Consider the following 23,139-nt stretch of genomic DNA (forward strand, 5'->3'; position numbering starts at 1 on the left):
ACAATGAGGTCTCACACGTCTCCCACCCTGCACCAGCTCCAGCATTCATTTCTGTCATTGTTACTCAAAGTAGGACACTACTCCTTCCAAAGAGGCTTAGCCAGGATGCAAAGAGGAGATGGAAACACAACTCCCAGCTGTGACCTGCTCTATCTATTTACTGTGTTTTAAGCAGCTGCATCCTTAGATTTCTGGTACTCCAGCTCCTTACCATTCAGGAAAGTAAAATTTCACTTCAGAGGAAGGCACGCTGAAGACTGAGACACTTGTGCACTACAGTAAATCCTTTAACTAGTTGGAAATCATTGTTCCAGACTGGCCACCCATACAGTAGTGTCTGGAGAGGCTATACAGTATTTGATTTTATTCTAAACCACAGGGATCAACTATTCAGGCTAGAAAGTACTGCCTGACTGGACAGCTTGCTCTGCTGCTGTCCAAGCAGCACTAATTTTGTAGCACAAAGTGTTTGTTCTGTTTCTGAGAGACTTCCAGCTCTCACATAGAGTTCTAACTTTTGCTTTCTTTTTGAGGCTGGCAGGGTGTGGGGTTTTGTTGTTGTTTTTTTGTCTTTGGTGTTTTTGTTGTTTTTTTTTTTTAACCACATTCATGCAACAAAACAAACCAAATCTGGCTTTTAAAAGAACTTCATACTTTATACTCAAAACCTCTCCAGGAAGCAGCAGTGTGGCTACATTACTCAGAGGAGACCAATGCTACTTTCTACTCACAGTGAGGCCATATCGTGGTATGCTAAAGTACTTGAGCCAGTTCAGCCAGCCCATTACTGAAGGGAGGTTCACTAAGAGGCCAGAAAAGATCTGAAATAGAACAGAAGAGATTGATGAGTCACAAACTCTGTTTACTGCAAATAATACCATTCCTGCACAGACGCTGCAGTTCCCAGCAGAGGTGCACTGAAATTAATGGACCTACTACTGCTGTGTCATGCCTGTACCCACAGACGTGAGTTGGAGCCTTGCAGCACTCCCACACTGCTGGGCCAACAGCACACCAAATTACCTCAGCTGAACTGCTTGCAAAGAGGTCAGAAAGGTTTTCTACATCCATATACGAGCTAACAAGCATGATCACAACTTCTTACTCAGGAGGACTGCCCCACCGTAGAGCTTAGCCAAAGGTTAAAAAAGGATGACTGGGAGATGAGAAAATGGAGAATCAAAAAGGAGAAAAATGGGGAACCTTAAGAGCTGCTATTATTTCAGTCTTCCCCTCTGTCTTGCCATGCTTTCTCTCGTCTGGAAAAGGATTTGCTTTTACTTCTTAGTACAAGTGGTCTTCATAGCTAAACATGACACTTCAGCCTCTGCTTCATCACAAGTGATCTTGTGCTTACCCCACTGACTCTCAGGACATGCATGTGTCACTCTTTATACACTGTGACTTAACTCAATGTACATCAGCTACCCTTCACTACACATGCACACTTCTCACTCACAGTGAGCAGCTGAAGCAGTGCGCTATCACTTGGCTTACTGCAAAAGCAGGGTAAATTGCAAATTGAAGAATAAGGGATGTTCTGTGGCTCAGAGCTTGTACACAGACAGTGACTAGGGATCATCTAACAAGAAATATGTAACTTGGTAGGTTTCATCATCAAGAAGTTTTATCACCAGCATCACCTCTTTGAAAAAGAATTCACAGCTCTCATCTAGTAGTACTAGAAAAATTCCTTTTTCTCCCTCTTGTTCTCTTCCTTAAAAAATCCTTGGGAAAGGGTATTGAAGTACTGAACCCCAGGGAAACACTGAATTACAAAAAAGAGAGTGTTTGTGCCTTCGAATGCCACTTGGGTAGCAAAAATTAATGCAAAAAATCAACAGATCTGAAGTTTATTTCAAGCTTTTTTCCCTTTAAATGATCTAGTTGATCACTTAAATTTCTAATACTGAAAATGCAAGATTTTTTTTAAATCAATCTTTGTAAGGACAGTTTAATACAAAAAACAACACTTGTTTGGGGGCACACTTTGGAAAGCTCTGGTGGCATCACAACCACCAAACTGCACCCAACCCTTAGACTACAAGCTGGCAGAAGTATATCTTTGACTACAGTGACAATAAAATCACAAGCATGGGGCTCATGTGCCACTGGACTATGGATATTTTTGCCTTCCTAGGGCTAGTTCAACCCAGTCCTCTCGGCTGGTCTCAGCTCTTCCCTCCCCCAAAGGAGCACAAATCCCCTAATATACTTACAAGCATCAGGACAAAACAAATGGTGATGAGCAGATTGGCCACAGCCACAACATCCATCCCAGCACTGATAGCCAGGGACATGGCTGTGGCAGTGTAGGACACCAGTATCAGGGTCAGCATGAAGAAGAAGAACCGCCCTGCAACAGCTTGGTATCCTGTCAAAAACCAGAAAGGTAAGAGTGCACTAAACAACCACATTATGAATTCCAAAGAGGTACCCTTGGATTCCTATACAGGACAGGCAGATCAGGAAGAAAGACCAAGTTTGGAGTTGGAAAGAACTATGCATGCTTCAAAGGCCTAAAGAGCATTACCAAAAGACATTGTCAGACAGGTCCCTGTGCTGGATTGATGGTGTCTCTGCCCCTGCCCCAGAGTCCTCCAAAGTTACGATGCCAAGCACTTAAATCAGCTGGAGGTTCAAGTATGTTATAGATAAAGGAATCTGGCTAAGTCAGAAATCAAATGTGTTGGAAGATGACAGGTTCAATGAAAGCATCAATTCTTTACCAATCATCCAGTAACTGATGCATGAGAATATGATGGCTGGAGTAGTTCTCATGGGCAGCAGATCTCCTATCATCAAGGCCAGGAAGTAGGCAGACACACGGTAATATCCACTGGTGTACTGATGGCTGCGAGGACAGGAAGGAGGGGAGTTGTACAGGTTTAGAAGTTCTGTAGGAAGCAGGCTCAGAGTGCGTGTTTGGTTTATCCTGATTTGTTTTCTGCTCTTTCTTCCACTGACTCCTCTCTATCAGAATTGCTTATATTCTCTGTGCTACCACTGACACTATGAAAAAAGGGCTGATCTGTCTCTCAGACCCTGCAGGGAAACCGACAACCCTCCAAAGGAAGTGAATGAAAGACTGTATGATTGCTAAGTAAAATATCATTTAAAAACTCCTAAGTCTGTTTTCAAAGAAAAAGATTCTTAATACAAGAGCACAGGGAACCATTAGACTTCTATAAACTGAAGAACACTTCATCCACTGCTAACTCATATAGCTGCTTCCAGGGAAGAAGTAATGATACCCAACAATGGGAAAACACCTTTGGGATATCAACTCACCTCCACTTCACAGGGCAATTAAATGTCATTATGCATGTTTTACTGCTTAATGGAGTTCATGAAAAGATGCTTTGACAAGTGAGGTGCCTAAATCCCCACTGACACAGCTGGTACACTACACTGGCAAGCAGGGCAGACTAGGAAGAACTGGCAGTGTGGGGGGATTTCACTCCTGAGCAGCTGTTAGGGACAGTATCAAGCTGCTCTGAGCAGCCTGTGGGTGGACAGGTACATTCCAGGCATAAATCTCCAGATTCCTTTTTACTGCACAGGATCTGTCTCTTGCCCTTCTATTGCATGAGCTGGAGGCATCTCCAAAATACGCAAACTACACTTTCAACAAATATGCATGTATATGTGTGTATACTATATCTACAGGCATTTACATATATATACACACATACAAAAACATATACATATATGTGTATATAAATATTATTATAAAGATATTATACATAAATACTATTATAAGTAAATAAAAGTAATAAATACAATAACTATATTTAATAATATATTTAAGTAATTACTTATAACAACAATGTAATAATCAAGAGCATCCCTCTAAACAGAGAGATGCACTTGATTATTAACAAGTTCCTGTAAGCCAGAGAGCAGCCACTTCATCTGAGCGTCCCTCACAAAGTTTTTCCAGAAACTCTCCCTCCATTTTTGCACAGTCTTGCCACTTTAGGACTATTGCAAGACTGTGTGTTAGCCCTTGTGAGAAAGAGGGCAGAAAGGATTCAGTCTGCAAAATTCACAAGCAAACCTCAAAACCAGCTGTTACCAAAAGTGGGCAGGAAAGGCAGTAAACTGTCACATAGCAAGCAAGTAAAGGCATTTCCTGCTTCCCCCAGCTCTTAGCATTTCAGCTCCCTGCTCTACAGACTAACTTGGCATTACTATTACAATCTGATGTTGCAAGGGAGCAATCAAGTCTTTGGTGGTAATAATTTTGCTCAGTGTGTAAGATACTGCCCCATCTCATTCCAGGGTATGAGACAGTCCAAGTGCCTCACTACTTACACAAATAGTTTCTTGTCTCTGATGAATAGCTCAATTGCAGAGACACTGGAAAAACACTGGTTTGTAGTGACAAAAAACAAGGATCCAACCCTAGAAGGCAAAACAGAACAGTGGAAAAGTGAAGGAACAACCACATCAAACACTGGCAGCTTCAGACATCATCACACCATCAAGTCAGTGCTTTTCTCTGTCCACAGAATGGAGAGACATTTAAATGTGCTACTGTAAATCTTAGCTGTATCCTTTATCTTTTACGTCCCCTTTGTACTTATGTGCAAGCACGACAGAACTGTGGCCCCTTTACAACCCCTGCCAATTCCATGCTGAGGTGCACTGAGACTTGTGAACCCAACCCTCCTTTGTATTTCAAGTGGATCCCAAGGCCTTCCTTCTCTGTGCCTCAAACCTGACTGGTACAGATAGAAAAATGAGCAAAGCTGTGGCTTTACATCTTACCGGTTCTGAATGCCACTTCGGTCCAGTTTTACACCAAAAAAGATAGCACCCACAACCAAGGCTAGAATTACAGTCACTGCAATCTGAAAGTGGAATGAAGAAAGGAAAAAGGAAATCCTTCAGGTAAGTAAAAGAATTCAGAACTAACATTATTAAGTCATATGCAGGGTTTAAGATTCACACCTGCCTAAAGACTTGCTCTTGTCAGGCAATGTATACCTCTGACACACACAATTAAAATCCTTATGACAGTTTTTCATATTTTAACCTCTTCACTTTCCTACTTCATTCTTTGGCTAGGAGAGTTTAGTAGAAACACACTTATAGAATAACCGAGTTTAAAGTGAGGCACAAAATTAGTATCATCCTAGAAGACCTAGAGAATGGACCACTCTCCCCACAATCCAATCTTCAGTGCAGTAGTCCTCATGCTTAACCAAACTGAAGATTTTTTCCAAAGGCCACAAAGGTAGCTGACTTTGTGACATCTCACTCCACTTACATGACAGTGGCACAGGACTTCTGTGTTTCCCTAACTGCCTTTGAAAACATGATTCTGTCACACAAACTGCAGATCATGACAGGGAGATCAGTAAGTCTGAGACTTTTAGCAACTGCTACCTACTTGTGCAATGGAGGCCTGTGGGTTCCTAATGAGATTTTTCAGGGAACGCTTGGACACCCAGTACAGCTGAGTGAGGAATCCATTTGCATAGGTAATCTCATGCTCCAGCTTGGATAGTCTCTGCTTGCTTCCCCGTCCAAGCTCTACTTTCCCCAGTGCTTCCTTTGTGCTCTGATACAAGCTGGAGCTGAGGTATTTCTGGTGCAGCATATCTACCACACCGCTATCAGCGTTGTCTTCTGCCACTCCATTTTCACTGCTCGCTTCTGAAGGAGAAAAACAAGATATGGCTTGTGATTCCCTATGAACCTGACCTTCAGATATGGCCCATTAATAAGCTCAGCAATTCTAGAGGCTGAAGAAAAAGGCAGAAATGCCCAGAGAACTTCAAGCTTTAGCTCTGAGTTTAAGAGCTAGCTTGAGTGAGAGCTACGTTTTTTCCTACATTTTAATCGAACCTAGCTAATCTGCCCATTCTTTCTGGCACAAAATAGTCATATTCTTATACCATGACACCAGAAAACTTTTGTTTCATTGAATTTGGGAAAAATCAATGTTTGCTCTGATTTACATCACCAAAAACAGCTTTACAAAATGGGTTCCCTTATAGTCCTTCAGTCAACAATGTGCTACATGATCCCCAAACAAGTATTTCCAAACGTTTCACTCACTATATTGGTAGAGAATTTGTTCTCTAACAGTTCCAATCTCTTTCACTCTCCTGTAAATCCAGCATTCCTTAGCCTATATACCTTGTATTCTCTGCAGCAGCCTCTTATGTGACTGAAAATTTGCCAGCAGCCCCTTGAGACTAAGCAGTTCTAGGTTTTCCAGGTTTTGCCTCACAGTTTTGTTGGTGGGTTTTTTTGTTTGTTTGTTTTGTTTTTTTGTTGTTTTGGGGGGTTTTTTGGGGTGTTTTTTTTTTGTTGTTGTTGTTTGTTTGTTTTGTTTTGGGGTTTTTTTTTTGTTTTTTTGGGTTTTTTTAATTTTTGGTATTTATCATTCTCACCTATACTACTGAAGTGAAAAAAAAAATCCATTTAAAAATTTTTCTGATCTCTTTAAAGAAGCCCAAAACAAAGCATATCTATTAGGAAAAATAGTAAGATCATGAAATACCCTTAGACTCAAGGAAACACAGAGAATAAAACCTTGCCATTGCCACATACAATTTCTCCTCTACACTAGCCAGCAGTGGATTTGTCCTTTGCAATTTACCTTTTCCTGTGTCCACAGGTCTGTTATCGCCCTTGCTTGCTGCCACAGCAGTTGAATCCCCATTTATGACATCGAGGAAGAAGTCAGCTGGATTATTGAAGGGTTCACATTCATATCCTTAAAAAAAAAACAGAACAGATCAAGCCAAAACCACACATGCAACATGTCTGCATTGCAAAGGGCATACCTCAGAAGGTCAGGTCTAATACTATATCACTTTTCCATAACTCTGTTACCAGAAAACTTCACTGCTTTTCCTAAGTGTTACTTTACAGCAGTAGATGGACGGGATTTAGGAGATGGTAAATCCAGGCTATCTAAAGAGCTTCAAACTGCTTAATCACTCATTTCAGGTAAGGAGGAATCTCTAACTTGCTTCTACCACAGCTCAGTATGGACAACTCTTGCCTCCTTCCCAGTGCTGTTCAACCACATTCCACTCTGAAAGACACAGTTCCTCAGCAAAGGTTCCTGGATGTCTGCTCTACAGCCTCAGATACTTCTAGAGGCTCAACTCTCGTTGGTGTTTCCCTGGTCACAAGGATGAGAAAGGTCTGTCCAAGAGCAGCTTCTTTTAATACATGTCTCAATATGGGACAAGGAGGAAATTAAAAACAAACAAACGCAAAGAGGCTTCTACAGCTTCCCTGAGAGAAAGGAAATGGGCTAAGAGGAGCAGAAGTACTGATATTGGTTAAAGCACCTCCCTTAAAGCCAGGGAAAACTTTCAATCTACCGTGTCCACGGTTGCATCTACAGATTGGCAGTTCACTCTACATTTTCTGTTCATTGCAGTCAAGACACCTGCTCACCTGGAGAGAGTGAGCCACCCAAAAATGCAGCTATTAACCCATCTTAAGACACACCATAATTATGTCCTCTTGGCTGCCTACCTGCATTCAGTCTAGAGCATATTTTTGGATCAATCTGTATGGAAGGCTGCCAATCTGCAGGCTGTGGTTCAAAAACCACTGGATCCACCACCAAGACCTGGTACAACTACAAGCATTATCTTGTCTGTTGAACATCATGCTTATATATGTCCACGTGATTCTTGGCTTTTGTCCTCATGCAGGGCAAAACAAAGGCAAGTGAGATGCATGCCATCTTGTCTGAAAAATTCCAGGTTTCTCATTCTTTTTCCTGTTCTAACATAACACTGCTCGTTGTGTGTGTACAGTCTCTAACATCCTAGAGATAGAAAAGCATGGGCCTGTTATCCCATGCTAGGGCAAGAATTTACACACGGATTTAACTCATGAGCCAGTAGCTTTTGCTCTTGGCATGGAAGACTTACCAATAGAACTGAAGTACTCCAGGGCATGCTTGGCAGGACCATGGTACAGCACCTTACCCGAAGCCAGCAATGTCAGACTGTCAAACAGCTTGAATATGGAATAACGGGGCTGATGGATGGAAAATATGATGGTTCGCCCCCTTCTTGAGAGCCTGAAATAGAAGCAAAACATCTCTTAAGTACACCACACTTTGAATTTCAGGAATGCAACCCCCAAGTATCAAAATCTAAGACAAATACTTGGCAACGTCTCAGGGTCTTGACCCAGAAAAACCATTTCTCCCTTCTCTGTCATTGTGTCAGATGCTGCCTGCAAGACTTTGAAGACAGCACCCATCATTATAGGAGACCATCACTGCAGTCCAGGTAGCCAAAGTATGATGTAGTCTGTATCTACCAAAGCCTGAGGCCACAGCTGTGTATAAACCCTCCTTACATGTTTTTTATACCAGATGTCAGCCTAACTGGAACAGTCCTACTGCACTTAATGGCATCACAGGTGTTATTTATCAGGCTGTCTAGCCAGCTGAGATTTCTCTTAGCTCTTCTGCTGAAGATTGACTCTAAAGAAAACTCAAAACAAGTTTTCCTTGAGGTTTGTGAGATGCTCTTTCAAGTGCTTTAGCACTGATACCCAAAAAGGACTCTTAATGATGAAAGACTTATCCACAAATATGAGAACAAAGCAACCCCCACAGGCAAAACTAGACAACATGCCACAAACCGAGAAGAAGGATTAGAAAGTCATTCTCATTAAATAAGCCTCTTTTGTCCTCCTTGCATGTAACTTTGTTCTAATTGTCAGAAGACAGTTCATCTCCAAAACACAGGATACTGAGGGTAAATCTGCAGGTGAAGTTTTATCTGAGTTCAAGATTGTTGTCTGGTAATAGACTCAGATGGAAGGCCAAGAAATTAAAATGTCAAGACCTGACCTCCCAGTCCACCCTTCATTGTGACAAAGGGAAGCTGTCCAAGCTACATCTGCTTTTTGGGCTCTAATCCAATGCTTGCTGTGGAAAGATTCCCATAAGCTTAGAAAGGTTTTGGAAGAGACCCAAACAAATAATCTAGGGATTCTTTTTCAGTTGTTTTGTTTTGGGGTGGTTTTTTGTTGTTGTTGTTGCTTGTTTTGGGGGTTTTTTGTTTGTTTTTGGTTTTTTTGGTTTTGTTTGGTTTTGGTTTTTTTTAAGGAGCACTAGGACTACTCAGTCATGAGAAAATTCCTCTTTTCACTAATGAGTTGACAAGAAAATTGCAACACAGCCCTGAAGAATTCTTACTTCTTCAGAAGGATGAGGACTGCATTGGCTGTGCTGGCATCAAGGCCAGTTGTTGGTTCATCCAGAAAAAGGACTGGTGGCTCTGTGATGAGCTCCATCCCAATGTTGGTTCTCTTCCGTTCCCCTCCAGACACTCCCCGGATCAATTCAGTTCCTACCTGCAAGCAGAAGAAATCAGATATTTGCAACAAGATTAAGTCAGTACATGCTCTGGAGTTGTGGGCCTTCCACACTCAGCAGCCGTTTTCATTTTCAGTGTCTCTTTAATGAACTGTAGGGCCAGCAGCAGGTGAGGTTGACTCAGTGTGAGGGACTGTGTAGCAGTATGCCGAGCCTGATTTCCAGAGGTACCAGGTGCCTTATGACTTTAGGGAACAAGGATGACACGGACAAGGAGGAGACAGAGTGAGGCCACAGCATTCAGAGGAGGCATTGGTATGTGGGGATGCCTTTTTTTGGTAGCTTGCCTGTTAATACAAGCTTTGCACAGAACTTTTCCATCAAAGACCAGTATTCCATCCCTCGGAGCTTTCAGAAATGAGAAAACAATCTTCTTGTCTTGTTCCACAAAGCCAGGAAGTGACTAAACAACTTTCCAAGATGCAATGACTAAGTGACTTTTTCCCTTCTGAATTTATACAACATGCTGGACATAGTCCAAAATCTTCCCCTTTTAGTAGCAAATACAAATGCCTCTCTCCAAGCTCCCTCCTGAGCTGGAGACTGATTTCTTGCATGCAACATGGTTTAGTCAGATTCCTGTTTAGCTTCCTATAACTGCACTACATACACCATACTGCTCAGAGACAAGTCATTCAGTTTCCAGAGGTAGTATGGTTTCTGAGAAAGGTGTTTTTCTGCTCACCTTAGCATCAGCCACTTTGCTTAATCCCAGCTCATTGATTATCTGAGTGACTCGCTCTTCCTTCTCTTTAATGCTGATGGAGCTGGGGAGTCGCAGCGCAGCAGAGAATTGCAGGTTCTCCCTCACAGTCATCGTGCCCATAACAACATCATCCTGAAAGTACAAATGGATAGTTGGAAAGACTCCTCAGCTGCTGAGTGGGCACCACAGTGCCTCAGTGGCAGTTACCAGATAAGCCATTTGCAGACCACAGTGGAACCCAGACTGAAGGACGACTTCTCCTTCAAATTTTACATGACATGAAATTCAAAGTCCTTCAGTAGCAGTCAAGGGAAGACTGCAGCTCTGCAGGCCCCACAGCTTACTCCAAGCACCCCCTCAGCCTGCTTTCAAGCTGAGAAGTGCAGACAGTGCTGCTTGGTACTGCATGTGCATTTTTCTCACTAGCCAAAGTGAGGCAGAGCAGGTATTGATTTTGTAGAGTTAAACTTCTGTCAGTCCAGCTGGAGCCAAAGGACATTGCTAGTGCTCAATGTTCAAAGTAGACACACTCAGGGAATCACTCTGGTCAGCTCTGCTCCCAGTTATAAGCATGGGACCTTGTGGACCAGAGCATCTGCTGAGTTCAGCTGCCAACAAGGATCATTCCCCAGTTCCTCACTGGCAGCAGTTTCTCAGAGAAGCAACAATATTGCACCAAGATGCTGCTGCCATGTCTCAGCTATGTACAACTCTTGGAACTAAGACTTTATTCTAACGGTTACAAATCTTCAACAGTCGTGTGCACTTTGAGGGAGAATCAAATCTATCCAGCTGACAGAGCTGAGCAATCTACAGCAACTTGCAACAACCATAAGCCAAACAGAGATTTGTCTTCAGGTCCATTCAGAGCTCCATGCGTCTCCATCACTCCCACTTTGGGATTTGTACCAATTCTGTATCCTATCATATGACGAGAAAGGGGCTGCAACACTGGTAGCTGCTGAGAAACATGCCTGTTACAACAGCCATCTTTGGAAGGTGTCCCTTAAGCTGAGGGGCAGCACATTCTTGCCTGCTTTGAGACTCTGCCCACATCAGATGTAGTGCATCACTAGCACACGATATACCAGTCAACAATGTTTGGCACAGGAGTTAACAGAGGAAGACAAGAATGTGCTGCTCTGCTGCCAAGAATGGTTTAGGCATTTCATACCTTCCCTACCCACAACCCCTCAGTCTCTGACTCCAGCCTCCCATTCACAACTCTCAGATCTACCAATACAACTGCTGGGTCACTACACTGGAAACAAAACTGTGAATTTAAGCTTAATACCAAACATAGCCATCAGTGACACCTGACACCATGACACCTTCACTCTCAGAGCATGAATGGAGAGACCACCAGCAGTTTTATAAGGATAACGTATGACTTACCATGCCTATATGCTTTTCTGCATAAAAATGATCCTATAATTATGCATTTAGGACTCCAGTGTTGGTAGTTTTTGTTCCATTTTTACTGATCCAGGGAGTACTGCATGAGGTGGGAAGGGGGAGAGACCATTTAATGTTTCACCAAGTTATTTATCATTTTAAGGTTATGTTTGGTTGCTTTGGACATTTCAGAGACAAATGTCTCAAACTGGGACCGCTTGCAAGAAACTTACTGGCTATTCATCAACCACTGAGGATTTGGGGATCTCTGACCTGCAGGATCAAGATTTAGCACCAGTCTCATCCCACAGATCCTCCCAGAGCCCCCCAGCTGGCAGCTTTCAGCAGCTTGTGTCACATCTGCCTGCAGTCAGAACCCTGGATGGTTTCCAGATTTGGCTGCTGATATGATTGCCAAGAATCCCCTTCTCCCCAGGTCCCTCAGGGCTTTGAGGGTCTATTATTGGTCCAGGCCTCCACCCACTTCCGCAGATTCAGCTGGCTTTTCCTGTCTCCGAGTGGAATGAACCTCTGTCACAGCCAGCTAGAATCAGAGGAAGAACAGCAGGGATCTATTTATTTCCTAGAATTATTGTCTGATAGTTTGAAGGTACCTCTGCCAGCTAGAACTGCTTCTGAGTTTAACAACAGGAGATTTTGGGTGTCATGGTTCTTTTCCTTCCCTTTTTAAAAATCTTTGCTAGTACTTCAGGGTAGAGCCCAAAGGACAAGTCACAGTAGCCCAGCAGTTTGGGCAATCATGTGGCCACGGGAAGACACACCTCTGCGCTTGACCAGCCTGGAGTGACAGCTTGATCCTATTGTCTTCCATATCCCAGATAAAAACTAAAAACTGTAACATCTGAGTTATCAAATCAGGCCCTGAAGGGATCACTGAAAATTACCTAAACTAGTCGTTCATGTTTCCCCTTCTTATGTGGTCTTCCATCCCAAGGTCTCCCAGGCCTCCAGGAAGGCAGTTACTCACCTGCACAACATATCCTGAGATGCACTTGAAATTTGGAGGTTGTGGGATGCCATCTATAAGCACTTCTCCAGACAGACCTGCTGGGTCCTTTCTGGCAGCCAGCACATCTAGGAGACTTCAGACAAACACCAGGCATTAGGTTTTGCAATAACTGCTGCTTTTACCCTTGACTGAGTAAGTACCACCAGCCAGAACTGAATTACAGCCTGCTCACAGTGTGCCGCAAACCAGAGGGCACAGGAAGGGGCTTCCCCTACTCTGCAGACTTTAGCTCTTTGTACAGAAAGTCTGGTGTACATCCAGGATTTTCCAGCACATGGTGTGCCACAGCAGTATGGCAGTGTACAGACGCTCACAATTCACAACAGTCAACCCCCTACAGACATAAACTTGGTCTGTGTATTTACAGATAACCTCAAATGCACAGAGACAAAAGCACCCTGCTGAGTCGTTGCAGGCTGCTCTCCAGCCAGGGGAGCACTGAACTAACTTCTCTGATCTCAAGGAAATTAATCCATATGGGTGTAAACAAGACAAGAGTTAAGATTAATTCTAGAAAGTTGTTGTTTTTTTTTTTTTTTAACTTCTCACTGGATTCTCCTTATTGCCAATGCAGAGGCCAGCCTGTCTGCCAGATAAGTAAACTGCCCTGATGAAGTACTGCTCTTGAAAGCATCCTGATTAATCAGCAGTCTCCTTAGAAAAAAAGATCACCACAAAGAAAAAAGCGGTCACCACAAAGACACACCTGTGCAAACCCTGGCCATATTTACAAGTGTCTGACATTCTTAAAGTCAGACAGTGACAAAGAGCTCTCTTACTACAGGAGAGAAAACAGCATTAGCACTGGATGGAGATGGTCTACATGGTATTTCTCTATGCCTTCATCCAAACAACTTAAGCATGTGTACAGCCTCACCAGCAGGCCACAGCCAAGTTGGGCTAAGGATCCAGAGTATCCTACAGACTGCATTACACCATATTCCTGTCAGTTGTCAGAGAGGGGTCTGGCCTAACAGCTTCAAGGACGTCTTGTTGCCGAGAGTTCAGAGGGAGTGACACCTTGCATGCCCCAGGGGAGGTTATGCCCCATCCCACACCCCATTACCAGTCAGAACAAAGCCTGCATCTGAGCTCCAGTCACCCCAGTTCTGCCTGGTATCTTCACTCAGGCCAACACTAAAGATGACTGCAGTAATATGGAGCACCAACTGGAGCAGGTGAGGGGTGTGACACAGTCACAGTGCAAGAACTTCAGCAAAGCCAACAGAGGAGCAGGTGGTCAAACCGTATCACCAGATTTTTCAAAGGCATGCTCAGGTCTAAGCATGCAGATACCTCACATCTCTCCTAACCCTCAGAATCCCAAATATACTTTGAACAGCTGATTGTCCATTTAACGGAGCAGAAGGTACTCACGAAGATTTCCCACTGCCTGTTGGCCCCAGGATAGCATTCAAGCCTGGTTTCATAATGCCACTGGAAGAAGAAAAAAGTTGTTTACAAATAAGGACATTTACAAGGACCCACATGCAGTATTTAGTAGATGTGAGATGTGAACAAAATGCTGTTGGAAGAAAAACTTCAGAGATTAAAAACTTCTTAAACCTGAAATCAGTAAGCATTTCTCCTTTCTGTCCCAGACTGCCAATCAGAACAGAATCAGAACTGGACATAAAAAGCAATCCACGAAAGACAGAAGTGTCTTCCCTGATCAACAGGGTCTTGAAAAGAAGCAACAACTGCTCTCTGTTGCTCATTTCCTCTGACTGCACCTTGAACCATAGTTAAAGGAACCCTCAGATCTCCTGGCAGAAGAGTTCACACAAATTTGGTCCTAATTTGCTCAGATCAGTAACTGAAACTGCTTCAGCTATATCCCAGATATTTTGCCTAAAAGCAAATCAAAGCACTTACATGAACTGCTGACTGGCAGGAGGGCAGTAATTTCTGTACCAGCACAGCTGGATCTGGAAGGTGACACGAGGTCACTGGTTCACAGCAGCAGATTAATTCCTACCCTCTAGTATTTCATTTAAGCAAACACTTACTTAACATCATGAAGGATCTTCTTTTCCACGATTTTCCGTTTGCAAAGGAATCCACTGCGCTGCTTAACAGAGTACTGGATATTATGGAAACTGACAACAGAGCCACGAGGAGATCGGAGGGACTCTTGTGTTGGAACAGAACGTTGGAAATTGCCTGCTCCTTCCTCTTCTCCAACAGAAATAATGCTGTGATCAAATGTGTCTGACATCATGTCCTTGTTACACAGATCAAGCTCCACTGCATGGAGATTTTTGAGGTCACTGTTGTTTTGAGCAGTTCCCATCTGTTGAGACGAAGAACACAGAAACACGCAGGGAAGGAGGTATGTGAACAAAGATTTCTCCAGAAACTGTCTTGGAAGAGCAAGTTCATGCACACCACACCAATCGTACACATGCCAAGTTTCCAAAAGGATGGACATCCGCACCGGAAGGCATCCAGTAGTCCCCAAAGGCACGGAAACCCACAGATTTAGAACTAACCTTTAAGAACAAGAAGTATGTTCTTGAAGTAAATGATGCTTGCTCAAAGGCCATCTAAAGAGGCAAAACCAAGCCTACCTGTGATGGTCACCATCTTTTGCAACACAGTCACTACTACTAATGGAAGCTGTTACCATTAAAAGAGACTCAAGCTCACCTTCTTCAGTCATAACACACTTAACCCCTTCCCCCCAACAAAGCCAGCAGGGAAAACCTATTAATGAATCCATAAAAAGAACCACAGCAAGAAAAACGCTCATGATGATGAAAATGAAAGCCAGTCACTAGCATTTTGTTTGCTGCACAAGTCTGTTTCAGAAATACTAATGTGATTAAAGTAACAATTACACATGCTAAAATTACTGTGATGCTGGGGAAAGCCAAGGTGTTCATCACGTTAAAAGAGCAAGGAGAAAGACCAGTCCAAAAACACATCCATTGCTACTTCCTTGGATTTTGCGTGAAGGTAGAAGTATCCCATCAACCACCCCTTTCCCACCATCTGCGCTTCTTTCCACCCAGGACTGAGAGGGTGATAACTAGTAGGATCACCACTACAGCAGTAGTGGATTTCTCAGGGAGGAAGAGATGGTCATCGTATTAGGAAACTGGAGCTAAAAAAACAGGTTTAAAGAAAAGGGAGTTGTCCTTTCCTCTCTGCCTCTTCCTATCACGGAAAGCTCAACAGGTTGCATAAGGTTTTTTTTCCCGTATAAGTAAAATAAAAATAAGGGGCAAAGGAAGGGTTGTTTAGTTTGGACCCATACTGAACTCTAAAGCTAGTCACCCCTGGGAAAGACTTGCTTATGGGAGACAACACAGGATATGCTGGTTACATCAGCAAGAGATGGCTTATACACTTGAAAGGTTGCACAACTGATGATGGGCAAAGAAAAACCAATAGGACGACAGTGACACTAGGGACAAAGACCTTGTGAGACTTTTGAACATTTTTTTTTATCTGTCCTGGCTAGGTTCGGTGGTTTAGCTCACCGTACACCCTTTATTTAATGCTGGTTTTTGTACAGCTACCGATTAGCACCGGCAAGCGGATGCGTGCACGGACGGCAGGAGGATGAGAAAAGCCTCGCAGAGGCTACAGGTAGGTTCGGGCTGTAGCAGCACCTCACGGCAGTGCCCCTGCGTCTCCCACCCACGCTCCGCGGGCTGGTTTCGCTGCTAAACCAGGACCCGGCCCGGCCGACCACGCTCCGCTCTCCTCCCCCGGCCCGCGGCCAGCCCCGGCCCCGCCAGGAGCGCTCTCGGCCGCCCCCGCCCCGGCCCGGCCCGGCCCGCGCCGTTACCTCGCGGCTGCCGCGGCGCTCCGAGTGGCGGCGGCTCTGCCTTGGCGGGTTTTATAAGCGGGTCCGAGCGGCGGGTTACATAAAGCGGCGGCGGGGAGTGCCGGCGGTGTCACGCAAGCCCCGCCGGTCGCGGGCGCAGGCGGCGGTGATGGAGCCCGGCCCGGCTGGCGGCGCGACCCCCGGGGCGGTGCCGAGCCCGGCTGCGTGAGGGCCGAGCTGCGGGAGCGCCGTCCCCGCCGGCAGCGCTGGGCCCGGGGCGGCGGCGCGGAGCAGCCCCCGTGTGCCGGGGTGCCGCGGGCGCCGTCAGCCCGCCTTCCCGGGGCGGGGAGAGCAGCGGGGCGAAGGCACGGTGCTCGCTCGCTGGGAACCCCCGACGCGGGCAGCGGGAGTCGGACACGAGGAGCCCAGCGAAATGTCCCCGGGCCCTGCGCACGCCGGCACGGGAGGGACGGGGAGGCAGCGCCCGCTGCCCCTCCTGCCCTCCCACCTCCTGGAGAGGTCATCGCCCCCGGGGCATGAGTCCGGTCCAGCCGGGTCAGCTGGGGCCACTGCAGCCCTAGCAGTCCTTCCCAGGGTGACGGTGCCACTCCAGTCTCACCTCTTCCGTGGCAGGGTGCTCCTTGGTGGGCCCAGAGGGGGTCAGGACAGCCTGCTGGGCCTGCTGCCCCTCAGGTTGCCTGTCTGTGCTGCCATGTGTTTCCAGCTGGGAGAACGTGCGAAATCAGGAGTATCGGATTTCCTTCAGTTTGTGGTCAAGCCTTCTTGTCTCCCCATTCCCAAGCACTATTGTCTTTATAAATAAGCTCTATCTCCCCAGGCTCCTTGATGCTGTGAATACAGGAAAAGCCAATTTTATGGCCTATAAATATGATTTACAGCAAAGCTGTCAGGTCATCATATTAATTGCCTCCGGTTTGACTGCCCTCTGCAGCTCTGTACAGCACTGCGTTTTTCTAACTACACCTTGTACTAGATCAATTTAAGGCTAGGGTAAAACATACCTCTATCTATCCAATCAATAACAATAATAGAATCTCAAAAGGCTCACCTCTCCCTTTTCCAAGACCTGCCTCCTCTGGGTGTGTTGATATACTCAATGCCATTGATGCATTAGGCAGAAGACACCCACATCCTATGAAGCAGCATTGCTCTGCAGGACTGCCAGGAGTCAGCTGGTAGGTTTATGGGGGTATTGAAATAGCCCTAGAGATCTCTCAGAAGAGCAGGTTTTGCCATAGGCTTGCTGAATGTTATCTTCAGTCACTCTGTGGGTCAGAAGTGGACTTGAGTTCATGTTTCCTATGTGATTCAACTTCCTCTTTCAAGGAAAATCTGCCTACATTGAAGACTTTTGCCCTGGTGTTTCACCAAGCATGCACATCTCTCTCCAAAAATATTTTAATCCTAAATACTCACTACCCCTCAATAAGCTGCAGAGGCAATCTTCTCTTGTCATGTGCCTGAACAGTGAGACAAACACAGCCTGTGTGCTTGGGAACAAAGGTGAGCATTTCCTGAGTCATGAACTTGCTGCTCCACATAGTGCCTGCACAGTGGTGCAGGAGAACAGCTCACTCGAGGAGCACAATTAAAAGTTCAGGTTATTCTTCAGTTGCACATCAGCTCAGACAAAGATGGTAGATGCCTTCTTGCTGGTAATTTTGGGAAACACTACTGCTCCTCCCACACTTCGTGGAATGGAAAATCCACTTCTCTGTCCCCTGTGCCTAAGCTCATCCCAATGACAAAGAAATAAGCAGAGACCCCAGATATGGGGATATAAGTCTGCCAAATACAGGATCTGGCTGGAGGCTCTGGCTTTTTCTAGCCCATTCTTCAAGCAGCAGTCTTCTAGGCTTTTTCAAGGAGAGCCTGTTCCATCTCCCACCCCAATTAGCAGTATTTTTCAACTATCATGTTACTAATCCAGTTGATCTAGCTGATAGTGTTGCTGAGGGATGTTTCTGCCAGTACAGAGATAGAAAACAGTGGCCATGGCTGTAGTTATTTAAGAAATACTCACAATAAGCCTGATGACAGCCTGATGTTACTGTACTTTTCTCTTGCCCACCACTGTGTAGGCTGGTGGGTGTGCCAGCAGTGCTTTGTGCTCCTCATCCACTAAGAGGGGCATTTGCCCTGCAAACTGTCAGGCTTTACTGAAGTCTAAAGGATGTGGTCTTCACAGAAAGACACCCAAAAGCATTAGCCCAGTGTAAAGCCCTAGAAAGCACCAAGCTATAGTGCCCTGGTGCATTTACTGACATTACACAAATAATGCTACAGGCTTCAAATTTATATGTTGTGATAGCAAAGAAAGAACAGCCAGGGTCATGTTTCAGATCTCATGCAAGTTTTAGCACATGTTTGAGATCTTTGTTTTTGCTCCTTAGGTCCTGCTGCCTTTAGCCTCTGATTTGGCTGCCACTACAAGGTTGCAGAGCAGGAAGGATCATGATACCATCCTGGGCATGGAGGAAGGAATCTAGAAAAAAGTGAGTATTTGAGGAGTTCTGCTGTTTCTCTGCTGCTTTCTTTAGCATGCTGCTCTCATTGACCGGAGGATCCAGGGTGGTTTTTAATCCTACCTAATACTGAATTTCATAAAGCTCATAAAATATTTCAGGGACTTGAACCAGCAAGAGAATGCATAAGAAATATGTCCAGGAGATAATGTATGATGATTAGTACTACTGCCTTCTCTACTGATGCATCAATAAGCAGAACCCAGTGCTCTCTGTATAAAAACAGCTCTGAGATCAATGCAGAATAGCAATACCAGACATGGTGCTTGAGTGATACTTCCTGGGCTCTTCTTTTCCAAAAGCTCCAGTAAACCATTCCAAAAGACACACCCTGTACAGATGTGTGTGATGTACTGAATCTGATGCATCTACAGATTTACTACCACAAAAAAACCTCATTGTGCTTTTTCCACCCTGATTGCTCATCATGTCAAAGCTAGTGCTGACTGGCCTCCCTTACTTGGTTAAAGTGCTGCTTGCCTTGGGGAAGTTGACTTTTGCAAGACTTGCAGATTATGTAGAAGAAATCTGACTCTGTCACTTTTTGTTAATCATTTAGTCCATTATCTGAATTCATAGTAGCACTAAATCCTTAATTGGTTAAAGATAAGAAAGGGTCCAAGCAAATCTAAGAGTAAAGGAAATCAGTATTTAACTAGGACACTACACTGACATATCATGGGCTTCATTCTGACAGAAATCATGAATAATTGAACTACAGGACCAACAGAATTACACTCAGGTGTTATCTGGTAAAGCAAGTAATCAGCCAATGATGTCATAGATAAAGTGCCTAGTGCATGTAAACCACCATGACCGTTCTTCAGGAGTTAAAAAGATGATACCATAAATGTGCTCAGATTTTTATCACTCCTACTTGCTGCTGTTAGTAATGTGTTCAGAAGCCTGCTAAGGAGAAAGAAAGCACCCATGTCCTCTCTAGGCAAGCAGGTCTGGGAGAGACACCAGTCACCACTGCCCCTATAGTATTCTCAAGCCTTTAGGACAAAGCCTAGGACTTCAGACCAAGAAGTGCACCAAGCACTGAGGCCACAACACACAATCCCCAGTACAATTTTCTCCCACAGTCAACCCAAGCTCCTGTGCAGGACTCCTTCAAGTACAGTTTGTCTTGCTATTTGTGAGTCAGGAATGGGCACTCCATCCTTCTGCTTCCCTTTTGAGGGCCTCAGTGCCTGCAGGAGGCTAACAGGATTAAAGTGTGTTTTATCTGTCCCAACTCAGCTCTGCAGAGGTCAGTTCCCTTGCTAGACATGAATGTTGACATACTCATTGTTACGTAGGCATTTCACCTCCTTCCTCAGGAGCAGAGTCCAGGCTGCCCTATGAGACATTCCTAAAAACTGTTTAACTTTTATCCACTCCCAAGGCCTGAGCTGTTGTTGTTGTGGCAGCCCCGAACATATTCAGACTTTTTTTTGCAGTAGGTGCTGTACACCCAGAGTTGCAGAGTGTTCTTCCCCCAAGGGGCCATAGACAGCAATAAGTGTGATATACCATTAGAGCAAACAGCTTGCATTCTGGAGGAGAGATAGGAAAGTAGCTCTGTCTCATCCATAACTCTTTCCTTCTTTTGTGCCTTCCTAGAGGCCCATCAGTGCTATATGACCTTGACAGAGAACAACTGTGCCATGACACAGGGCACAGCATCACAGTAGGTGAAAGAAAAAATGCAAAGGCTCAGAAATCTCAGCTGTCCCCTACTCTAATGCAGACTGCATGAAAATCATATCTATAAACAAGTAAACTGAGGAAGATAAATGGGGAGTCACCAGGTAGCAAGTGTTACCAAAGATAACCCAAAACAGAAAGCCAGACTAAATGTTTGGATTTTTGTCTTGAAGATGAAGGCAGTAACAAGGAGGAGAACAAATAAAAGGAAGCACTTGATTGCACAACTCACCCAGTAATGCCACAGGAAAAAGCAGAACATTCCTAAGCTTCTTATGCCAGAGTTCTTTGTACTCACCTTCCATCTAGCCTCACTGGTTATGTTCCACTATGTCCCAACTCATCTCTGTATTTGGCTTTTTCAGAATAGCTACTGCCTGGAGTTTGTCTTGCCCAGGGCATCTCAGGTTTTCTGAATGTGCTGTTGTGCTCCTCTCCAGACCTAATTTTTCTCTCCTACATTTGAAATGGCTGTGTAAGTGGAGATGACAAGTGCAGGCAAAAAGGGCGGAGGGAGCCCAGAGTCACCCAGGAGCCACTGAAGGCCAGTGAGATGTCCTAAGGCTGAAGGTAATTCAGTAATTCTCAGTAATCAGGAGAGGCAGGGGGAGTAGAGTCACAACAGAAATGCCAAGGTGAGTCTGAATGAAGAGTCAGTGAGAGTCTGGGTGTAGAACAGCAGGAGTGGCAAGTGTTAATGACACTGAGCCTAGCTTCTCACCAGAGCAGCTGCACATCTAGGGGTAGCTCCTCCAGGCACTCAGAGTGGGAGAGAAGGGTCAACGAGTAAATCTTAATGACTCACGGAGGAGGGACAGGACAAGAAATTGAACACTGTCGTCTCCTAAAGCGTGTGAAAAGACGTATTCACAAACGATTCTTGGTCACCAGGCTAAGGATGAAGGAGACATAAGAGGGCTCTAGCTGGTGTTCCTTGTTCTGTGTCATGACAAGGATCCTGACCACAGCACGTGGACATAAGTCCTGGTGCCCAAATGCTGAATATTTGGGCGCATCTCTCCCTCCTCATGAGTATTTGGTAAGAGAACAGAAGCAAGTACTGTTCTGTTTTACAGTAAGGTCATCCTATTCTCTTAATGGTAAGGAATGCCTGCTGGTGGCATGGCTTCTCCTGGGCCCGAACAGAATAAAACTCTTTGAGGCAGAAGAGGCAGTATTCCTGAAAGGATTCAGAAAGCCTACCATCTCTTGTTGCTGTAACACTTCTCAGTTGCGTAGGAAACTACACAGAGAAGAAGCTCTGCCCTTTTGTCTGTCCCAGAAGTCTTTGTATGTGCTTTCAAAGCCTGGTCTCTTTGTGAACTCCAGACGTGTCTGAACAACCTGGGTGGTTTGCAGCATTACAGCAATATGTCTGCAGGTATGTGTGTGCACGGATATGGAGGTTTACTCTCTGAGCTTGCCCTTTACTGTAATTTATTATGCTTTTTGCAGGAGGGGACCCCGCAGGGACTCACAGCCAATGGAAATGATCACTTGGGATGGCTTCCCAGTCCCTTCTCAGGCAGCACAAGCAAAGCCAGCTTCAAGTTCCTTCTTTGCATGGCTCTGAGTGGCTGTTTCTTAGGCTGCTGTGTCTTGTGGCACCTAGAGGTGAGTGTACCATCAGAGTAGCGATCAATATCTTCTTGGCAGTGGCCAGGGAACAGCACCATCCAGAGCTGTTTGAGGCATCCTGTGCTGTAGAGCCCTGTGACTGCCATGCACTCAGGCTCTTGGTAACTTGCTATGGCACGCCTCAGCAAAGCTGGGTGATTCAGGCTGGAGACCCATTGCTGAACAGTTGTTTTGTCAACTGAACTTTTGCACTCCTTGAGCACTCTTCAGCCAGGGCTGGGCTGTACCTCACCGCACCCCGCGGGGCTGGCACCCTTCTGTCACCTGCCTGAGTGCCTGGCATGTGTACAGCCTGGCTGGCAGGCAGTGAGCCACGCCTGGCATTTGCCATCTCTGGAAACGGGCCATAAGCAGAGCCATAAACGCTGAAGTGTGCCATGTCTCTCCAAAACCTGGCACATTCACGTTATCATATCCCTTAACCTGAGCCCGGAATGGGGTCTGGACCTGGCACGCACTGAAATTCCTCTTACTTCTAGTGCTCCCGCACTCCCAGGCTCCTCCCTTTCCTGTTTGGAGACCTGGAATTAGGGTTTCTGTGACCAGCAGAAGGATGGCATATCCTCTGGGCTTGATGATCAGCTAGATCATCAGGTACTGGCTACTCCCCTCCCTTTTTCATTAGTTGCTGATAAACTCTGAATACTGATAGTTGTTGCCTGATGTTGCTCTTTTCTTTTGTGAATGACTCCTGCTAGGGCGTGTTCGTAAAACGGACAGGGGCAGGGCAGCCTGGAGCTAACAACACTCTGTGCTAGACACTGACCAGTTAGCAGCAGCTCCCGGCTAATAATAGCACTCATTAAGAACTTTTCACAGGACTGAAAAAAAAATGAACAAAACCTGTACAAACCCTTTTTACAGGTTGTAGAGAGAATTATAACCTGCCTGAGATAGATAAAGCTTGCAACAAATACTCAAGTGTGAGTATAGTATCATAAATTACCTTCTGGAAGCCATGGATTCTGCTTCTTTCTCTGT

At 45.1% G+C, this 23,139-nt stretch overlaps 1 protein-coding gene across 3 annotated transcripts in view; it reads right to left on the reverse strand.

Annotated features, from left to right (window-relative positions):
- LOC136364217 (broad substrate specificity ATP-binding cassette transporter ABCG2-like) overlaps window positions 1-17,012 on the reverse strand; it is a 249,788-nt gene extending 232,776 nt beyond the window's left edge. For 2 of the 3 annotated variants that reach the window (XR_010744113.1, XM_066323929.1), the window contains exons 1-14: window positions 16,304-16,414; window positions 14,517-14,800; window positions 13,885-13,944; window positions 12,466-12,580; window positions 10,062-10,214; window positions 9,197-9,354; window positions 7,914-8,065; window positions 6,617-6,733; window positions 5,399-5,664; window positions 4,774-4,856; window positions 4,318-4,407; window positions 2,730-2,854; window positions 2,220-2,374; window positions 732-821 (exon numbers count right to left, since the gene is read on the reverse strand). Coding sequence is in view for 2 of the 3 variants with exons in the window: in XM_066323929.1 (XP_066180026.1) it covers window positions 732-821; window positions 2,220-2,374; window positions 2,730-2,854; window positions 4,318-4,407; window positions 4,774-4,856; window positions 5,399-5,664; window positions 6,617-6,733; window positions 7,914-8,065; window positions 9,197-9,354; window positions 10,062-10,214; window positions 12,466-12,580; window positions 13,885-13,944; window positions 14,517-14,800 (1,848 nt within the window). In the remaining variant the exon portion in view is untranslated. Of the gene's footprint in view, window positions 1-731; window positions 822-2,219; window positions 2,375-2,729; window positions 2,855-4,317; window positions 4,408-4,773; window positions 4,857-5,398; window positions 5,665-6,616; window positions 6,734-7,913; window positions 8,066-9,196; window positions 9,355-10,061; window positions 10,215-12,465; window positions 12,581-13,884; window positions 13,945-14,516; window positions 14,801-16,303; window positions 16,415-16,901 lie in introns of those variants that run through there. The other variant, XM_066323930.1, reaches the window with a different exon arrangement.
- Window positions 17,013-23,139: the final 6,127 nt, after the last annotated feature.

Source organism: Sylvia atricapilla, chromosome 8, assembly GCF_009819655.1.
Source record: "Sylvia atricapilla isolate bSylAtr1 chromosome 8, bSylAtr1.pri, whole genome shotgun sequence".
Taxonomy (NCBI): Eukaryota; Metazoa; Chordata; class Aves; order Passeriformes; family Sylviidae; genus Sylvia; species Sylvia atricapilla.